The following is a 21,415-nucleotide window of genomic DNA, read 5'->3' as shown; positions in this document are numbered from 1 at the left end:
GCTAAGCCCCGTCTGCCCCCTGTAATTTGAGCACTGGTGTTGACACAGGCCCTGGTATGATTGGCAAGCATGTAGACAAATCAAAGCTTACTGTGCAATCCTAACCATGTCTACTCAGAAGTAAGTCCTATTGAATTCAGTGGGGCTTACTCACTAAGCAGGGTTAGTGTTTATTGCAGCTTTTTGTTAACCTCTAAATTGATGAAGTATTTAATGTGGCGTTTTCCACTGCTGTCTCCAGTGATACGGGGCTGTGGTAATCTTTAGTTACCTAGGTAAGATACAGAGCTAAACAAATCTGCTATCCTTCTGCCTGCTGTGATCTCACCTTTATTTATCCAAGCATGTTATAGAGCCCTTCTTACACCTTGGTTAGAACACTCTCTCACTATATTTAAGGGTCTGGTGACGTCCGTTTCAGTGTATCTGAAGAAGTGTGCATGCACACGAAAGCTCATACCAAGAACAAACTTAGTTGGTCTCTAAGGTGCTACTGGAAATAATTTTTTTTTTTTTTTTACTATGGCAGACCAACACGGCTACCCACCTGTAACTTGGTTAGAACAGCGTTTCTCAAAAGTTCATCTGCCTTAGAAACAGGGAAACTATATACCTACATTGAAATTGTAATCACTCTCCACTCTTGCTTGTAGAAAATGTGTCTGTTGATAAGTTTCCAGAACAGTGAGCAAGCATTTTCTTTGCTGCATGACCAGAAAAAAACAAGGAGCTGAATGTTCCCCTCTCCTGATTGAAGTCTTTTGGAAGTATAGTATATGCAGGTGCTGATTGTCCTCCAGACAGCACCTGTAGGACTGAAGGTCATGTCTCCAATGTATGGATAATAGTGGGATGTGTGTGTCAGCATTTGAATATGCCAAGCTAGTTGTTGCAGTTCGGAATGTTTATGTGGTGCAGGGGAGCACATTGTGCGCGAATAGTAGAGGTGAAACTGCAGGTCTTTTGTCCATGAATTGAGCAGCAGCATTTTCACAGGGTTCTAAGCACTTGGAAGTGAGATGCTGTAATTAAAGGACCTCAGGAAGAGAGAGAGAGAGAGAGAGAGAGAGAGAGAGAGAGAGAGAGAGAGAGAGAGTAGAAAGAGAGACAGAGAAAGTGTATGTGCAGATGCAGGAAATTGTATCCCATCTCCTGATTGAGGATATTGTGTAGGACAGTGGGAGTGTCAGTAACCAGAAGGACATGATTTCAGTGCTAATTTAAGAAACTCTTTCAGAAACTATTAAAAGGTTTCTAATGGTGGTTTGTGCACAGCAAATCGCAGAGGTGGGTATTCTGTGCTGTTCATTCAGCGCTGCTCATTTACTGGCTGAAGGAATCCATCAACAGAATGGGGGATGGAGGTGGTTTTAAGAGATACCCTGCTGCAGCCCCCCCCCCTGCGTTTAGGACCTTCCAGAGCAGATTTAGAGGGTTAGAGAGCCTTTAGGAGGCAGCACTGAAGATTAGCTCCCTCCCCTGTACTAATGACAGTTTCCTTCCTGGCAAACAGCATTGGATTACCACCCCAGACAAGACTCTCTCCTATTTAGAGTTGTGAACTCTTGGGGAGGGCAGGGGAATTTGGAAAAGCCCTTAAGCACACTTATCAAAAAATTGTAACTGTTGAAAAATAAAGACTGAGGAAACTCAATAGTGTGTTAGTTTCATTACAAGGTTGCTGATTTCAGATAATTTTTTAAAAAGAAATTTTGGGGTCCCCCCCTTTGTTTCTACATGGTAATGCTGCGAGAGCTGTTTGTTGCCCATAGCTATTTTCAGCATTTTATCATGCTTTGCCTTCTGCAAGAACACAGAACTTGGGGGACGGGAGGAGAAGGGGGGATGGGAATGAAACTATAAGCAGCAATTGTAAGTTGTTTTGAACTGTTTTAAACACTGCTTTAATTGATGTAACCTGCCCGGGGACTTTGCATGAAGGGTGGGTAAGTCATCACTGCAATCATCATTAATATGTCAACCCCAAATTCTTTTTACCGCTTAAGGTCCTGGTATGCATGATATAGGCTATCACACAAAATAATGCTGTTCATATATTTTCTATATGGTTATGAAGTAAAGAAGGGTCCTGCAGAGTGTTCAAAACACACACATGAAGCGCCCTAGCCCTGAACCTAAATATTAGTGGGGGGGGGGAGGAATTAAAGAAGTTCCCTCTTTCCTTTGCTCCCACCCAAAACCCCTTTCCCCACTTTATAGCTGTGTTAAACAGGGTAGATCCAGTCAATTCACCAAAGTGGTGCTGATCCAATTTACATCCATCTAAATATAGAACCCAGCTGCTTTTCCTTGCAGCCAGCACCCCCACCTTCATCAACATGTCTAATTTCCAACATTCCCCTGTCAGCTTACAATCCACAATGCTAACAGAAGCTGAAATCAATCTGTGAAGCAGACAATGAAGGAACTGCTGAGAAAAGTGCTAACAAGTGAAGGAAGTCTATTTCATCCCCTCTGCTGAGAGTCAATCTGCCTTCAACCATTCCATTCAGGCTGCATCCCAGCTGGTTGTTAATGAGAAATGTAACAAAAAAAACAAAAAAAAAACCCAGGTTCCTCAACTTACCTTTTTCTTCCTCCCTCCACACCACTTTTTCCTTGTGTGTGTTTTATTTTAGATTGTAGGCCTGAGAGCAGGGAGCTTTTTTATTACTTTTGTAAGCCAATCTGGGAGTCCTTTTGGTTAGAGTTGGAGAAATGCTTCAAAGCAGAAAAAATGGAAGCTGGAAGAGGGCTAAAGTACTTAGGTTCAGGAGAAAGAGGCTGTTGCAGCACGGTCCTTTTAATGAGAATAACTAGCTTATTTAGGTTCAGAGATTTCTGCCTTATATGTTCAGAGCCAATGGCTGCCAGTTTCCTCATTTTCTTTTTTCTTTTTTTAGCTTTAACACATTTTGCTTGCACTACATTATGTAGGAAATGCTAAGTTTTTGTGGGGTCACTTTTGTGGTTAACAGATACTGCCAGATTCTCCTCGGGAGGGAAAGAATAATTAAACAGGCCTGGCATTTTGCTTTATCAGTTTATTACCAGGGTTTGCTTTTAATCAAGTAAAATAGCAGGAATCCCAGGAATGCCTAATTTAACTTATCACTCGACTGTACACAGAAGGGCAAGGGATATCAAAGAACTAATCAGGGGTTGCATTCTGAGCATGATTTCCCACTGTCCAAGGGCCTACTTTTACCCAGTGAAGAGTAGCAGCACAGCCTCCAAACGAAAACGAAAAACTTAAAAGCACATCAAATCTTGGGTAGACAGTGGAGATTGCTGCTTTTCTCCATGGGGTGTGTGTGTGTGTGTGAGGGAACTTTTCCAGATGGGTGTTGAGCCACTAGGGTGCACAGCAGGTTTGTCCACAGCATTTACATAATGCTATGGACTTTGGGAATAGGATGAATTGTCTCGCCAGTAACTGTGTGACAAGGAAGAATCAGTAGGTCCCCATGATTGTGGCACAGGCCCATGTGGCACTGCTGTTATCTCCTCCTCCTCTGTTACATATTACTGTAATACACAAAAAGCAACATTTCAACAGCCTTAAGGGGAAACTGTGTGCAAACCGATAAACAATTACGTTTCTTACACACACACACAGGATGGACGTCTTATTTGCACTATTTCCTCTTTTTTTGCTTTTAACCACCAGGTGGCGAGATTAGACCGTAAGCAAGAGAAACACAGTGTGAGGCAAATTAATTTTTTTTCTGGTATACTGTAGGTGCCTTCTTTACAACAATATAATGGTGTGTGTAAGAGAAAATACGAGATGGTGTGGAGATGGTCACTGGACACATAAGCATATGGTAAAATAAGACATCAAGGGCTCAGTCAGTCTCTTGCACAGAAGGCACAATTTCGTCTTTTGGAATGTAACCTGAAAGGTTAAAATTTCACACTCCTCTGAAGCTCCACTTCAACCAAGTCAGGCTCCTTTAAGTTCTCTTATTTTTGAACTAGAAATACCTGGCAGTGTGGTGCTCAACAAGATATTGGGCCAAAATCTATACAGGTGATCTATGCTACCTCTTCTAGATCTACATTTTACTGCTCCGTCCATACACTGCAAGGGCAGTTTGTGGTGCCTCAACTAAATTACCTCCCCTCACTCCAAACTCCACTTTTCGTAAGGGCCGGCTTTACCTTTCTTCATCTGATTTGTTTAGTGGTTTGAATGTTGCTTTTCCTCTGCCTCCTTTCACTTACAGCACTGCAGAGTGCTTCTTCACTATGGTTTTCTTGGACAATGTTTCTAGTTCGTTGTGAGGCAGAAGGGATTGTTCACATTCTCTGTGGAGGAGTTGCAAGGGATTCAAGCTTGCCTTTAGGAAGATACGTGGACAAGGCGCTTGCAGTTACTTATTTTATGTGCATGCACCCATAGAAACTGTTATTTCCTACAAGTTATTTCCTTTTTGTATTTAGGGTTGCTTTCTTGTAATTCAGCTTTCTAACAATATTATTATTATCAATATTAAATAAATAAATAAATTTACATATCACCTTATAGCCACAGATCTCAGGGTGGTCCAGCACCTTCATATTTATTATAAAAATTGAAGAAAAGATAATTGATTTCCCCCTTTTGTATTCTTGGCCTTTCCAAGAACCTTCAGGTTTTTTTAATTCATAAGGTTTATTTTTAGTGGGCGGCAATTTACACTATTTCCCCCCTTCTCTCTCCAGCCCTCTATACCACCTTTCATGCTCCTCCAGAGGATCCCTCAACCCTTTGAGCAGATTTTCAGGGGGCTGCAGAGGCAGTAAGGATTTGGCCCCCCAAAAATGCCTCTCCCTGCACAAGCGGAATTGGGGTCAGGAGGATATCAACCTGCCTTTAAAACAACGGGGACAAATATGGATTAATTGTTGGTTGCCAAAACTTGGCAGCTGTCATTTTGGTTGCCTAATCTGGGTAGAATTGTTCTTTCTAGGAGACTGAAGAGCTCTGCAAAAACCTAGGCTATGTCTTGGCTTCTCAACGACTTTGACACAACCCAGCTTGATGGTTTACAGTTGCTTCTAAGTCTTCTGCCCAGTTCTAGTTAACCCTGTTAGATTGTGATGTGCCATTGAGTTCTTGTGCCTGTATCTGTATTTGAAATGCTTCAGTTATAACCACGAGGTGTTCTGCCTTCCAGCCTGGGCAGGCAGCTTTGCAATGTTGATTTGATTTGCAATTTCTTCCACAGCTGGATCCTGATCAGGATGCAGCCAGAAGGGGCTTGCATAATGCCCCAGAGAAGATGGCATACTCTTTAGTCTCTGTGCCTGAAGGAAATGATATCTCTTCCATCTTTGAGCTCGACCCCACTACTTTACGAGGGGGAGACAGCCTTGTCCCAAGGTACGATGTTATAAATGATGATGGTGTCTGCAGCTGTTGTGAGACCACTTTAAAATGCCAGACCATTTGCTAGGCAGTCTTAGATAGTTACAAAAGGCAGCACTTTTGCAGAAACGAGTTGTGACTTAATTTCCCAGTGCTTCCTTTGTGTGTTGATGGCTAGGAAACAGCACTCCCCCCCCCAAAAAAAAAAATCTGTGCCAGTGAGTTGGCCCCCCACCCTCTGGAATAGCTGAGGGCTGCAGGATGAAGCATTGCAGCTGCCAGCACAAGGCTGGATCTCACCTTAAAAAAGTGTCATATTACACCTCTACAACTAGCATCCCATTTGTACCTGGGAAAGATCGTTTGAAATACTGAATCAGGCTTCATAGAAGTCATTACATAATGAATACCTGACAATTTAAGACTTGGCTGCATTTCATATTCTAGTTGAAATAAAACCTTGCAAATAAAAAATTAAAAGGAGTTTGAACGGTGTTGTTTTTATTTTAAAAGTATTGGATTACTGAGGAGCTCAATAATATAAATAATACCTGCTACCTTTTAGGAACTCCTATGTCAGACTTAGACACCTGTGTACAAATACCTGGGTTCACAGCACCAATATCCCCATTGATAAAGAAGAAGAAAAACCTGTGATGCTTAAAGTAAGTCGTGCAATGAAATCTCATCTGTATCTCATCTCTTCTGCTACCAGTAAAGCTATTTCAGGCAAGACACTGATGAACACACTTCTTATTCAGGACATGATTCACACAGCATTGCCTGGGCACAACCCCAGTCCATTATTAAAATGGATTAGTAAAAGAGCATAAATTAACACTTTGCACCTTAAATTGAAAGAAATAAGTATCTCTTGGAAGACCTTGCAAAGGTTTTTGTGTATCAGGTACGATACCCGTGCTGATTGCTTGTCCATTTGGCTAACGACAAGTCCCTCTACCGTCTCAACACCTAAACCCTTACAGTAGCTAGTCTCTCCTGTTATTTATTTCAAGCATTGGTGTACTGCTTTTCATCAGAAAAGATAACAAAGTGGTTAACAAATCCACCTTCCTCGTCCCCGCTGCTTTTTTCTGGTTTAGCACTACAGTCAAAGGGGGAAACAGAAGCCTTGGAGCTCATAATAAAAAAATACCGTATATACCCGAGTATAAGCCGACCCGAATATAAACCGAGGCACCTAATTTTCCTACAAAAACCTGGGAAAGCTTATTGACTCGAGTATAAGCCGGTTCACCTTTGCCGCTGTGGAGGAGGAGGAGGAACAAGCAGCCCAAAAGCAACCCTTTGGGCTGCTCCTTCCTCTTCTTCCTTTGCCAAGTTTGCATTTATGTGAGCAGTTCAGGAATGGAACAAGCTGCCTGGGGAGAGTAAAGAACCGCCGTTCTTGTACACTTCTTAAGGAATGGTTGACTGGGGAGAGCGGGTGGCGGCACGAGCGGAGAGAAAGGGCTTCTTTCTCGCCACCCCTACCACCCGCCTCACTTGAGTATAAGCCGAGGGCAGCTTTTTCAGCACAAAAAATGTGCTGAAAAACTAGGCTTATACTCAAGTATATATGGTAAAATACAATCCAATGGATAATAGTAGAATATTCACTAAAATTTTTTTTGAAGAATCTGAAGCAATGAGTTTGGCTTGAACTATGATAATTAAAGGCAATGAATTGCCTATTGTGGTAATGGAACTATTCCTACCACAAATTCACAATAATGTTTGGAGAACCTGAGCGTCGTTTCCCTAGGGTCTTCATTACAACTGCGTTTTCTCTGTGAGATTGTGACTAAAATTGCCTTGTTTTTAAAGATTGGCACCTCTCCAGTAAAAGAAGACAAAGAAGCTTTTGCTATAGTACCAGTTTCTCCTGCAGAAGTTCGAGACTTGGATTTTGCAAATGACGCAAGCAAAGTATTGGGTTCCATTGCTGGCAAGTTGGAAAAGGGGACAATAACCCAGAATGAACGGAGGTAAGGAAAAACAATAATGCAAGCTTCTTAATTGAAAAAAGATGTTCTCCAACATAAAACGAAGGTTGAAAGACAGAGAAGGCAGCTTTGTTTATTTCATTCATTAATTTAATATTTAAGTTACTTATATGCTGCTTTTCAGGTGGATGTCACAGAGTGGTACAGAAAAGGACCATTTGCAACAATAAGCATCAAGTTATTTTTAGTTTTTAAAACATGCTAGGGATTGTTAGAGAAGGAGTTGATAATAAAACTGTTACATATTGTAATGATCTTGCATGAGTTTCTTGTACCACTTTCTTTGATACCTATGAATTTAACAACCCCTCTCCTTCAACAGTTACTCAAAATATAACTTTGAACTTTTAAATGTAATACATTTTTGGGGTGGCTCTGAATACAGTGCTCTGTTTTTAATATGAGCATCTTTCCTTCATTGTAACTCAGTGGCTTGTATTTATTTTAAGAGGGTGGTATTTTCACTATTCATATTATATTTTGGATTAACAGCTAGGATTTTCTTTAAAAACAAACAAACTGTAGGTCTGTTACAAAGTTGCTGGAAGATTTGGTATATTTTGTTACCGGTGGAACAAATTCTGGACAAGATGTGCTTGAAGTCATGTTCTCAAAGCCAAACAGAGAACGACAAAAGCTAATGAGAGAGCAAAATATTTTGAAACAGGTACAGTAAATTGTTGTTTAATAAGGTTGTTTCTGATGACATAGATGTCACAAATAAAATAGCTGATGGTCTGGACTTCTTGGGATAAGGGGCTTGTAAATAGAGATGCCACAACATAAATCCCTGGCCAGAATCCCAGATTTCAACTGAGAAGTATTTGTGAAATTGGACCTTGAATAAATGGGCGACAAAATATCAAATGTTGTTCAATGTAAGTTGTGAATAGTGGGGCAAATATCTGAAGTTCACATCTACAGTGATGGGTGTATGCTAACTGGGGGAGAGAAGTTGAAGTCATAGTGAATATTTGCTCCAAGCAAACATGATCTAAAGCCAATGGTTGTTCTTGTTGACTTCCCTGTTATGGTGTGAGCAAAACAAACTGTGATACTTGATTTGGGCATAACACTCAGCCAAGGAGTGTGGCTTATTGCTCCCACTCATGTTAGGAGAGGAATGAAGTAAATCAATCTGCTCATTCTTGGTAAACCTTTAACCATGGTCTACGGTGTCATGTAAACCAGCCCTTATATACCAGTAAGTGATTATAAGGGGAAGTTTGCTTGTCTGGAGTCACCTGCCATGCTCAGAAGCCTATTTTTTTAAATGCAAATTTGCATATGGATGGGGTTTAGTAGCTTGGCAATATAGGCTTCTCCGTCATGTGATTAGTTGCTGTAGGCAAGGATCCTGGCATGTTGACACGGCCTCTGGTGAAACGGAAGTGGCTGTCAGTAGATAGGACCACTTCAATCTCATAGTAAACCTAAGGCAAGACTCTGTGTAGATGATATTCATGGTTCTAGTGCTGCAATGTTGATGCTGATTCATTTCTTCTTTCTTTCTAAAATAATTTGCCAGATATTCAAGCTATTACAAGCACCATTTACTGACTGTGGAGATGGACCCATGCTGAGGCTAGAAGAACTTGGAGACCAACGCCACGCTCCTTTCAGACACATATGTCGGCTCTGCTACAGAGTTTTGAGACACTCCCAACAAGACTACAGGAAGAACCAGGTTAGCAAAGAGTTTGAGACAGTCTGGTATGTTTCTCCAAAATGTAACCATAAAGGACAGCTGAACTGCTTGGTGTGAAGGCTTTTGAATCATTTACATTCTCTAGCCTCCCCACCACCACCCAATAATGATCAATAATAACAATTGTTTGCTGTTAAACCCAAACTGGGGAAAAACTATGACTTACGCAATGAACAATTGGGCTGATTGCAAACTGGAACTGCAAATCCAAATTAGACCGGGCAGTTCATATGACAAACGGATCATGCACACCCTGCTTTTCAGTAGTCTTTTCCTAAAAACAAAAAATCACATCAAGAAATCAACATAAATGGATAATTTCACATTTCCTTTCACTCTAAGATTTTTAAGTGATGTAAGCATCTAGTGTCTCTCTCTCTCTCCCTCCACCCCCACCCACTTTCTCTTTGCAAGGAATATATAGCCAAGCAGTTTGGCTTTATGCAGAAGCAAATTGGGTATGATGTCTTGGCAGAAGACACCATAACAGCACTGCTCCATAATAACCGTAAGCTGTTGGAGAAGCACATTACTGCTGCTGAGATTGATACCTTTGTTAGCCTTGTAAGGAAAAACAGAGAGCCGAGGTAAGAAAAGACTCTTCCTTCTACTGCTTAGGCAAAATAAAAGATGCATAAACACTTCTGTAGGTTTTCTGAAACTACCTAAATGATTGGTCAGTAGTCTGTTTTCATGCCTGCCTGGGTCTTTCTGCTTGGAGAAATTGATGTGCCAACAACACTTGTGAGCTTTCCGCACAATGTCATGAGTTGTAATGATGCACAAGGAGCACAACATAAGTTATCTAAGAGGTTATTATCAGTGTCTGTGCCCTGTGCTGTTGTCAGTGAATATTTTTGGGGGCACCTACTTCTGGCATGTGTTATAATGTCTGGGTGCAGCCTAATGGGGTGAAATCTTCTGCTGATTAAAAAATGAATAAACACTGGTTTCATGGGAATCATGATGAAACCTAGCCTTATGGGTATGCTTAGCCTGGGAGGAGATGTGATAGCCATCTTTAAATCTCTAAAGGGCTGTCACATGAAAGATAAAGCAAGTTTGTTCTCTCCTGCTCTAGGGTAGGACCGGTGGGTTGTTTTTTGTTTTTGTTTTTTTGAGGGGGGATAGTCAAGGATATTTAGTAACAGCACCTTTGTTTTTCTTCAAATGTTAAAAGTGTAGCATTTGCTGCAACAACTTAATGGCTCTTTCTAAAGAAAAAGAGCACTAGGTAGGCCCAAACCAATGGATTCAAGGGAGATTCCAACTCAATACCACAAATAACTTTCTGACAGTATGAGCTGTTTCACAGTGGAATCCTGTCGCTCAGGAGGTGGTGGACTCTCCTTCCTTGGAGGTTTTTAAGCAGGGGTTGGATGGTCATCTGTCATGGCTGCTTTAGTTGAAATTCCTACATTGCAGGGGGTTGGACTAGATGACCCCCAGGGTCCCTTCCAATTTTACAATTCTTTGATTTTATCATTTTATGTTTGTTTTTTTTAGTTTTGTAGAAAAGGTTTTTTTTTTTAAAAAAATGAGATGTCTGATGACAAGAAATGATTTGGTAGGTTAGGTGCATTCTGTAAGTTATTTGTTGCATAGCCTAGCCTTAATCTTTTGAGGGCCTGGGTGTGGGGAAGGTATATTTTATCACCTTCCTTAATACAGCTCTTTAGCATCTGAAACATTGTACAAAGTTTAATGGGCTTTGGCTTTCCCTCCCCATTAGGTTCTTGGATTACCTTTCAGATCTTTGTGTGTCCATGAACAAATCTATTCCAGTGACCCAGGAGCTGATTTGTAAAGCTGTGTTAAACCCAGCAAATGCAGACATACTCATTGAAACCAAGTAAGTTGAGATGCTTTTCAAGAACTGTCTTTTAGAAATAAGAAAATTGCAGTGTTCTGAGCCTAACAATAATGACACATAAAAAAAAAAAATCCTCCAGTTTGGGGAAAATACAGATAATACGTAGATTATTATTTTTGATGGAACAATGGATTCTTCAACAAGCTTTTAATCCTAGAAGTAGGTGTGAAGTAGATTTAAAATTAACAAAATCCTTTACCCTACGCCAAGGTGTGCTGTTGCCATTGTATGTAGTGTTGGCTGTTAAAAAATGGCTTTCTGATAACAAATAGAAGAAACCTGTATAAATCCATTAAGATATTTAAAATAAATAATTCCTTTTCACTCTTGCTCAATTCTTAGACTGGTCCTGTCTCGGTTTGAATTTGAAGAGCTGTCGTCTGGAGAGAATTCATTGGAGGTTGGTGAGGATGAGGAAGAAGTCTGGTTATTCTGGAGAGACAGCAACAAAGAGGTCCGCAGTAAGAGTATCAGAGAGCTGGCTCAGGATGCTAAAGAAGGGCAGAAGGAAGACCGGGATGTGCTCAGCTACTACAGGTTAACACCGCAAGCGATATTTGGCTACGGCAGTGTAACCTGAAGTGTATAGACAACTGACTCTAGCTATTTTTAATGTTAACGAGCTTCTAGAAGACTTCAAGGTTAATTGATATAATAGGTTAAAGAGGTAGCTCTCAAATAATGCTTTCCATAACAACAGTTTCGTACAGCTGTGATATTGGTTCTTCACAATCAAGCTACCGTATATACGCGAGTATAAGCCGACGCAAATATAAGCCGAGGCACCTAATTTGACCACAAAAAACTGGGAAAACTTATTGACTTGCGCATAAGCCGAGGGTGGGAAATGCAGCAACTACTGGTAAATTTCAAAAATAAAAATAAATAAAATTACATTAATTGAGACATCAGTAGATTAAATGTTTTTGAATATTTATTTCAAAGAAAAACAGGGGCAAGGAGTTCCATAGGCTTGACTCTGCACCACAGGAATAAGCGTTTTCTTTTATTTGCCCCCTCCCCTCTTCCAACAGTTAGGCTTTCCTTTTTATTTCTTTGGTGTATTTTATGTCCAATATTTCCATCCCCCTACAACCTCTATCAATAAATGGGACTGATTCCTGAGTGTGAGGGGGTTTATTTTCAGGCCCTTTTCTTCCCTCCCCAAAGAACCCTCCCTTCCCAAACAGCCAAGCTGTGAATGGATCCAAAGGAAGATAAGAGTTGCAGAGCTCCTGTCACCTTGCCTCCTCCTGGGCTTTGCAGAGAGGAGGGGGGCAAGAGCCTCTGTTCCTTGACTTGGGGGTCCTCCCTGCACCCTCCCCTTCATCCCAGGGACCCCCTCTTCTCCCCAATGGACCCTTTGCAAGATGAGCAGAGACTCACTGGATTCAGGAGGCGCCAGGGATGCAGCACATGCAGAAGAGAGAGACAAAGGCCCCCTCCTCCTTTTGTAGGTGGGCTTGGTATTTCCTGACCTCTCTAGGAATCCCACTCAATCCTTTTTAACCCTTGGCAAGCCAGTGCCCCCAGCTTCTCTGATCCTGTCCTGTGCCTTTTGCAGGAAAGAGCTTCTCTCCACTTCTCTCCCCCCCCCCAACTGACAGAGGGGGAAGCATTGTGCAGTGCTTCTCCGATCCTCCATTCTGTGCCTTTCTGCTGGTGAGTGGAGGCAGAGGCGTCTTTACCCTTCCAGCTTGTGTCTGGAGGCGCTAGGACCTCGCAGACAGCTGCAAACGCACGGGATGGGATCCTGCTGGATCGGAGAAGAGGCGTCTCAGATCTCCATCCTGCGCATTTCCTGGTGGGGGGGGGGGAAGCGGAGAGAAACTCTTTCTCTCTGCTTTTCCTACCCAACCACCTCGCAGACAGCTGCAAACGCACAGGACAGGATCGGAGAAGATGCCCCCGTCCTGCACATTTCCCGGTGGGGTGGGGGGAGGGAGAGGGAAGCGGAGAGTAGCTCTTTCTCTCTGCTTTTCCTTCCCCACCGCCCGCCTCACTTGCGCATAAGCCGAGGGCGACTTTTTCAGCCCAAAAAATGGGCTGAAAAAGTCGGCTTATGCGCAAGTATATACGGTACATTTTTCACTGATCATTGGCAAAATTGGTTGTTCAAATCTACTTTTATATTATAAACCCATTAAAATTGTTTGGAGGCTTCATATTTGTTTGATGGAACTTGTCCAAATTTCATAAAATACATTGGTTTTTTTAAAGGCTCATCAGCAGTTCATTTGGGATATTTTTCAAATTGGATTTAAAGAAATGATAGTCATGTTGAATTATATGCGGAGATATATATATATGGTCCAGAAGTGACAAATTTAGCCTCCCACGGACTGCTAATGTACTTCTGTTCCTGAAGAAGTGTTATTTCTGCTGCTGCATCAGAATATGCATTGCATTGTTCCCTCTAAGGTATCTTCTAATTTTCAGTCCCAGGCAAACAAAATGATACTCTTCTCCTTCTCTCCTAACTCCCAAAGGTACCAGCTGAATCTTTTTGCTAGGATGTGCCTTGATCGGCAGTACTTGGCTATAAATGAAATATCTGGCCAGCTAGATGTAGATCTCATCCTTCGCTGCATGTCCGATGAAAATTTGCCTTACGACTTGAGAGCGTCGTTCTGCCGGCTGATGCTGCATATGCACGTTGACCGCGATCCCCAAGAACAAGTGACACCAGTAAAATATGCCCGGTTGTGGTCAGAGATACCTTCTGAAATTGCAATCGATGAGTGAGTATTTTGTGATCAAATGGTTCTCTGAAACGAGGGCCATCAAATACCTAGGCGCTTTTTCGCTCCTTTGCACAGTGCGCTGTAGCAGTCCTACTGTGGGACCATATTCAGGAATGTCAGGAGTGGCTACTTGGTGGCTGGCTTTTGGAAAGCATGAATACTTGCTCCAGGAGCCGCATTAAAAAAAATATTTATGCTAAAAATGTTACAGAATGGAGCTAGATGGACCAGTGGTCTGACTCGGTTTAAGACAGTTTTTTTATGTACTTTCTGACTGACTCAAGAAAAGGAAAAGAACCACAAGTTTCCTATGGCATTCACCCATTTGAAGTTTTTCGTTTCATTTCTTCAGCTATGATAGCAGTGGAACTTCCAAAGATGAAATCAAGGAGCGGTTTGCACAAACCATGGACTTTGTTGAGGAATATTTAAGAGATGTTGTCTGTCAGAGATTCCCTTTCTCCGACAAAGAAAAAAATAAACTCACCTTTGAGGTAAATATCTTTTTTTTCTTCCCCTTTTTAAATAAAGCTGAGGTGCAAGACCTCTGAATAGATGCTAACTCGCGCTGGAGCTAATCCTAAATTGCCCACATAGTTGGACTAATAGTATGAACAGATGAAACTTCCTTACACTAAGACAGGCAGTTGGTCCATCTGTAGTTTAGTGAACTTGCACTCAGAAAGTCCCAGGTATTTTCAACCCCTGGCATTTGCAGTTGGAAGGATGAGGTAGCAGGTGATCGGGAAGTTTTCTGCCTAGAGAAGTGCTGCCCGTCAGTGTAGAACAGTCTTCTCCAACCTGGTGCCCTCCCAATGTTGTTGGACTGCATCTTGCATCAGCCTCAGCCAGTATGACCAATGGCTGGGAATTATGGGAGTTGTAGTCCAAAACAGATGCAGGGCACCAAGTTTGGATAGGGTGCTGTAGAAAATACAGAAGAAAACTGATGTAAGGTAGTTTCATATATTCCTCAGTACTGTCCACTCTTAACTTGAGGTGACTTTTCAAGATCTCAGGCCCTATTGGAAGAGAGATTTTTGTCACTGGAGATGCCAGAGGTTTAGCATTCTCTAAAACTGTACTGTGACTGCTTCCCTTGTTGCAACCTGGTTAAAGTAGCAATGAAATTCCAAAGACATTTGGGTTTTTGGCTTCACGTACTTCTTGCTTTTTTGGAATGACCCTGTGGCAGATCACGTCATTCTGCAGAAATATTTATTTACTTTTATTAGAGCACTGCAATACTGCCCTTGATCTGAAATGTCTACAAGGTAGCTTTGACACTTTTCGGTTAAAATCTATAGGTGATATCCAAGTAAGTCAAACTCTGGGTAGACCCATGGAAATCATTGAACTTAAGTTTGAGAATTGCTAACATCAGATATCATCGAATAGCAGTAAATTAAAGCAATCAAAGCACAACAATAACAAGGGAAACTACACAAAAAAGACCAGAAAGAATAGCAAGTCATTAAAAAGCAGAAAAGCCGACAGCAAAAGTTGCAGGAGATCAGTTCTGTTACAAAATATTGAGAAAAGCTCTCTGAAAAAGCACTGCCTTAGGTTGGTGTCCAAAAATCAATGGTAAAAAACGTAAAAAATATGAACTGGCAGATTTAAATCCAGAATATTCAGTTTCTATATATAATACATCTGTATATGCAGTAAAACACAGTAGAATGCTTATTAAAATACAGAAAATTATGTTTATTATGACAACAAGATATAGTGAAGTGGTACAGCATGGTGTGTTAAGATTATATATTATGAAAAACAAAGGATAGCTGCACCTTGTTCTTCCAAGCAGCTCAGGGTGGTATTCAGAGTGTTACCAACTTCTAATGCTCCCAGTGGCCCAGTCAATTGAGATAGGCTTAGAATTAGTAACTAGCCTGAGATCTTCCACAGAGCTTCATCTCCAAGGTTGAAGTCTACCAGTGTACCACACTGCCTCTGTGCAGATCCTTTGAATAGTGGGTGCCAGAAAGTCAATATTTAGGTGCTTTGGTACATATCATAGAGAATGTAACAAACCATTTTTTGTTTCTTTTTAAAACAATAGGTTGTAAACTTGGCCCGAAACCTGATCTATTTTGGCTTCTACAATTTCTGTGACCTGCTCAGGCTAACAAAAATCCTCCTAGCTATTTTGGACTGTGTCCATGTTGCTACGATCTTTCCTATCACAAAGGTTGCAAAAGGAGAAGAGAGTAAAGGTATGAATGGCCATGGGGCATAGAGGAAGAAAAATGTGCTATTGAATAATGATTGGTCTCTGTCGGTGACATTCGTTTTTGTCACCCTGTGTCAAGGAGTGGGGGAAGCAGATTTGTTAATTGTAAAAAATAGACTATCTAGCACTGTTCCTCCTGAGAAAGCTGACTCCTATCATGGAGGCCTCTTATCATGAAAGTCAGGTGTGGGGAACACCTAATTTTCCATCCGTATTTGACAAGGTTCCTCTGGTTAATGATGGTGGTAGTTTGTTGCTCCAGGTTGCAGACAATACTCACAGGAGTTTGCGTTTCACATGGCTTCTGCTTTGCTGTGAAATAGAGCAGACCGCGATGTCAGCTTCACTCAGTGGTATATCACTGGTGAAACCGCCACAGCTCCTGAGTCCCTCTGCTAGCGACTTCCTCCTGTGAGCATTGCTAGCAGAGGGACTCAGGAGCGGTGGCGGTTTCAGTAGCGAGGTATACATATATAACTCATACTGCGCAGAGGGAGAAAAAAGCTGCATCCACGAGGCCCCGATACAGCTTGTTCCTCCCTCTGCATCTTTAAAGTGCTTGGCTCCCCTCAGCCGAGCAGTTAAAGGATACCCCAGCCTGGCGCTAGCTCCCATGCAAGTGGGGAGAGCACCAGGGATAGCTCTGCCAGAGATGGGGAGCCCTCCAATCCCTGGCAGAGCCGCACAAGAAATACCCGGCACTTTTCCCACTTGTCTGTGAGCGGGGAGCATGAGGGATGGCTCAGCCCTCCCACGCCCCAGCTGAGCCATACAAACAAGCTGCGTTGTCCCAGCCCGCTAGGCGCTGGGATGAAACTGCCTCAGCACCTGTGGTGAGAGCTGTGGCAATTGCACCTAGCACCTCGCAGCCTGAGGCCAATGTGGCTTGTTTTTTCAACATTGCGGTACATTGCCACACCGTGATGTTTGGCTGGTGATAATGAAAAGCTGATATTACCCAACCTTGTCAATGCACATTATTAACATGTGCATATTCTCATGAGCTTGTAACTGCATGATTGAACGTGGACTGAGCATATGAGCCGGTGGCACAAAATGCATGCCATCTCATTTATACCTGCCTTGCATCTGTTCCCAAATGTTATCAGCGGGATGTATCCAACACTATCTGTACACAAACGGAATGGACTTCCACTCATGCAACATATTTTTATCTTGCTCTCCCCCATCCCCAGCAGCCCTCCATGTACTCTCAAAATCTGCTCCGGAGGACTGAAGGAACCTCTGGAGCAAATTTTCGAGGTGCACAGAGTATGGGGCAGGAGAGGCAGATAAAGGTCCATTTATTCTGCCATTGTTTCACATGGTCAGGGGAGAGGAAGAATAAAGTATGAGGATGCAAATTTTGGGGGCAACTCCCATGTTGCATGTAATATGTGGATTTCCCCTCAATATGATATAGTGGTAGGGTTTGTTTCTTTATTTAATGCATTGGTGCCCCACTGAAAAGGCTTTCAGTGCACCTTACAAAAATCACTAGTAAGGCAGTCCCTGCCCTTAGGCTTACAGTGTAAAAGATATGTCGCACATGGAGAAAGAGTTGGATAGGGAAGAGGAGAAAAAAACACGTCCTAATTCTTAAAGTAACTGCTGTTATAACTACAACCTGGATTATAAATTGCTTCGTACAACACAGTAGAAGTGAATATTCCTGCTTCTTTCTGTAAGTGTGCCTATTTCACAGCATGTAGAATATTTATAACAATGTTGTATCCTTAATTGTATTATATTGGATTTGTTTGTTTTATTTTTCTCTGCCTTTGCATGCCCACTTTGTATCTCTGCAGATGAAGAGCGATCTCAAAGCATTTTAATAAATAGCATAATACCACAAATACGTTATTTCTGCACTTGCACCTGATAGATAAGAAGCGGGTACACATTAAATCTGATTCCACTATATAGTAATGTGTGTAATAGGCTGAGACAGGTAATGCTGAGACAGGTCTTACCTTAATAACTGTATTACAAGTCTCTATCCTGTATTGTCTCTCTGAAGGGAGCAATGTGATGAGATCTATCCACGGTGTTGGGGAGCTGATGACCCAAGTTGTGCTCAGGGGTGGAGGGTTCTTGCCCATGACTCCTCTTGCTGCTGCCCCGGAAGGTAATGTGAAACAGGTTGAACCTGAGAAAGAAGACATCCTGGTAATGGACACCAAGCTGAAAATCATTGAGATACTTCAGGTATACTTCAGGTGACATAGCTTAGAAAACTATATTGATGCAAGAGCTGTACTGTCATGCTTATGTTGTTGGGGGTTTTTTCATTCTAGACCATTGTTCTCTTTTTGACAGAATTAGAAATGAATAATTTTTTCACTGGATGGATTGCGTGTAAGCTTTTTTTAAAAAAGAAATATCATTAGAAAAAGAATTAATAAACATTGTAACAAGTATTAACAACAAAATAGTAATAACAGCTACTGGTTGCAAACGGTTGCAAATTTTTAACCCATGTCCTCATTTAAAGCATTAAAACCAGTTACATACTTTAAAACTTTTGTGTGCAAGGTAACTTCAAATAACCCAGCACTGAGCAGTCAGATTGAAATGCGGACATTGTTCAGGAGAGTTGGACCGGAATAATCCAATGGAGGTGTTCGGAAAGCTGCATGCTCCCATGACAGTATTTCCAAGGCTTCGTTTGAGTTCCACTGCAGACCCTATTTTGAAAGCTACGGCTTTAAAACAGGCTGCCTGACATTCAGTGTGCTGTGCATTTTCATCAACCCATCCACCCCTCTGGAACTGGGGCAAGGTTTCTGAGTCAGAGTGCATAGCCCTGGGATAACTACTGAAAAAATGCATGAAAAATTAGAAGGAAACTGAAACTTTTTGTGTCAGGTCTATAGTCTGTACTACTCTTAGATAAATGTCATGAGGAAGAGACTGTAGTTAAGTGGATAAAGCACATTTTTTGAAAGTGGAAAGCCTCGGGTTCATTTTCTGGCATTCTGCAGCTAAAACACCAGGTCACAGGTGGCAATAAAGGGAACTCTTTACTCAAGACCCTGAGGAGCTGCTGCCAGTTAGGGTACACAGAACAGGGCTTCATGAGCAAGGCAGTTCCTTTCGTTCCCTAGTTATGCTTATACAGATTTATTGGTTAACTTGCCGAAATGTATAAGCATGAACTGAAAGGGTAGTACTGACTGATGCTGCCAGTGTGAATTAAAACAGGAAATACCCAGAATGACCATCTTCTTATTTTTATTTAGCTACAACAGAAAAAAAAACCTGATATATTGTGTTGTTTTGAAAAAGGTGGTATGTGTTTTGTTTTGTTTTGTTTTGTGTATGTTTTTGTCTATACACAATATGCATCTATAATATATAATACAAACTAGACCGGTAGATTTTTGGTTTTCACAGCAGGAGTTACTTTCGATATCTAATATATTTTAAATGCATGCTTTAAGCACGTGAAAGGGAAGGTCTTTGCTTTTAAAAATGCAAAAGGGGGAGGTAATGAGATGTGCTATTGAAGCTTCTTTTTCTTCTTTTTTTTTAAAAAATACTATGGAATCATCAGTTCATTTTGAATGTGAGATTGGATTATAGAATCTCATGCCTTCTATGCATATTTAAACATGAGTTTGATGAAAGCAACGCGCAGACACCTGATTCACCTACAGGAAGCAATAACCAGGAAATGCCAAATGTACCAGGTCAGTTGCAACATGTTCTCTTAAAGTGCTGTAAAAAATTTCTTAGGTGCCGGTATGTGCCACTTGGTATATTCCCTCAAATTCTAATGACTTATTGAACCGTTTGTGAATAAAAGCAGGAAAATAACCATTCCATTGTCCATGTGGGTTTTTTTTTAATTAAGGAAGATGCAATAATATGCTATCAAACTATAATGACTTTACTAATTTTGGGAAACACTGCTCTAGATTGTGGACTTCATTAGTTACCTCCACATCTTGAAACCCTGTGAGGAAAATTCCTGTAAAGAAAACCCTGTGAAGAAACTAGAAAGGAGAAAGAAAGTACAAAGATGATCAGTATGCATAGTTATTGAGCTTATCCTTTGCATATTTTGTTTCATTTTTAAACTTGTATTTTTTTAAAAAAAAATTTAATAAAGAAATCATATGTGCACAGTCTCGCACTATGGAAGGCATAAGTTCCCTTTGAAACTATGTAAGGTAGGGGCTGCACAAATTGCTATACTGCTCCTCTGGAAAAATCCAAGGCTGCCTTTAAATATTGCGTGTGTGTGTACGGATGCAGGCATAAGTTTGCACGCACACAATACCCTCACATATTCTACTGTATAGTTTGAAACAGCTTCACACAGTAGTTGCCCATACAACTGAAATGGATGCCAGCTGGATTAAATTTATACAATTATACAGTTGGATTGAAAAAACAACCCTTTGGATCTTCTTTCACAGAGGATTTCCTTGCCTTTCAGCAGAGGATTCTTATAGTGTAGTTTCTAGGATGGAAAGAATGGTAGCTTGCTTCCTCTGCTCCCCTTAATGAATTTTAAGCTATATTTTCAGCTTGGCATAGAAGACAAAACTGTTTGTTTTCCTTTACAGGAGCTCTTGACTTTGAACACATTGAAGAGCAAGCAGAAGGGATATTTGGAGGCAGGAAAGTAAACTATTGCGATTTGCATTTGTCTATTCTGAACTGTATGTGAAACTGCTTCTTGACAATTGCAGGTCACAGTTCTTCAGAGGAGCAAGTCACTTGCACTAATCATTCATGTACCCATTTGCGCGTACATTAATTGTTACTTTAATTACCACAGATAGTTAAAAGAATTATCCATGTATGTTTCCTAAGGTACTTACTAAATGAGAGGGCAGGCCGGGGATGTAAACTGTATTCTTGCAGCTATGGTTTCATGACCCCATTGTCCATCCGTCCCCACACAGTGGGTGGGGGGTGTCTGTTTGTGGGGTGTGCAGGTGTTAAGAATACTATACAGGAGAACAGGGGTGTGATACAGTATAGTAGCTCCTTGTGCAACAAGACATCTCCTTCCTCTCCTCCCTGCTTCAGCTCCCTGTGCAACCCCAGAATCTGCCCAGGAACATTGGGGGGGGGAACCCCCTGGAACAGATGTGGGGGGCATGTAGGGGCTGGAGGGTTAAGAATAAAAACTGGATGTCCTGTTGTACAACAGATTTTGGTGGTGCAAGCAAGCAGTCATTGCTAAATGTCACCCAGAATATTTAATGGGATAGATTCGTACTCCTAAAATGAAGAAGAATGTAAATCAAACAAATACACTTTTAACTGATGGGAGGAGGAGAGTTTGCCAGTGGATGGGTAGCACTGCCGGGTCAGATAGCCTTGCTAGTGTTTGCTGAAATGCAGGGCATATTTTAAAGGCCATTAGGGGAAAAACAACCTTTTTTAAAATAATGTTTTCAGAATGGAAAAGGGGGAAAGACTTTGCAGAATCCAAGGTGTTAGCTGTGGAGGGAAGCCTGGAGAAAGAATGACTATGA

The 21,415-nt window shown here is 41.4% G+C and overlaps 1 protein-coding gene across 5 annotated transcripts in view; it reads left to right on the top strand.

The window, feature by feature from the left end:
- The first annotated feature begins 4,979 nt into the window (after nucleotides 1–4,979).
- Nucleotides 4,980–21,415, top strand: part of ITPR1 (inositol 1,4,5-trisphosphate receptor type 1) — a 131,747-nt gene continuing 115,311 nt past the window's right edge. For 4 of the 5 annotated variants that reach the window (XM_033141181.1, XM_033141180.1, XM_033141178.1 and 1 more), the window contains exons 1-14: nucleotides 4,981–5,368; nucleotides 5,919–6,018; nucleotides 7,181–7,341; nucleotides 7,885–8,026; nucleotides 8,888–9,046; nucleotides 9,482–9,654; nucleotides 10,800–10,919; nucleotides 11,283–11,477; nucleotides 13,430–13,681; nucleotides 14,037–14,178; nucleotides 15,750–15,903; nucleotides 17,941–18,128; nucleotides 19,477–19,612; nucleotides 20,495–20,549. In XM_033141181.1, the coding sequence (XP_032997072.1) occupies nucleotides 5,268–5,368; nucleotides 5,919–6,018; nucleotides 7,181–7,341; nucleotides 7,885–8,026; nucleotides 8,888–9,046; nucleotides 9,482–9,654; nucleotides 10,800–10,919; nucleotides 11,283–11,477; nucleotides 13,430–13,681; nucleotides 14,037–14,178; nucleotides 15,750–15,903; nucleotides 17,941–18,128; nucleotides 19,477–19,612; nucleotides 20,495–20,549 (2,078 nt within the window). In that variant the 5' untranslated portion in view covers nucleotides 4,981–5,267. Of the gene's footprint in view, nucleotides 5,369–5,918; nucleotides 6,019–7,180; nucleotides 7,342–7,884; nucleotides 8,027–8,887; nucleotides 9,047–9,481; nucleotides 9,655–10,799; nucleotides 10,920–11,282; nucleotides 11,478–13,429; nucleotides 13,682–14,036; nucleotides 14,179–15,749; nucleotides 15,904–17,940; nucleotides 18,129–19,476; nucleotides 19,613–20,494; nucleotides 20,550–21,415 lie in introns of all 5 variants that reach the window. The other variant, XM_033141179.1, reaches the window with a different exon arrangement.

Source organism: Lacerta agilis, chromosome 2 (assembly GCF_009819535.1).
Source record: "Lacerta agilis isolate rLacAgi1 chromosome 2, rLacAgi1.pri, whole genome shotgun sequence".
In the NCBI taxonomy this organism is placed as follows: domain Eukaryota; kingdom Metazoa; phylum Chordata; class Lepidosauria; order Squamata; family Lacertidae; genus Lacerta; species Lacerta agilis.
This window is presented reverse-complemented; position numbering and strand designations above follow the sequence as displayed.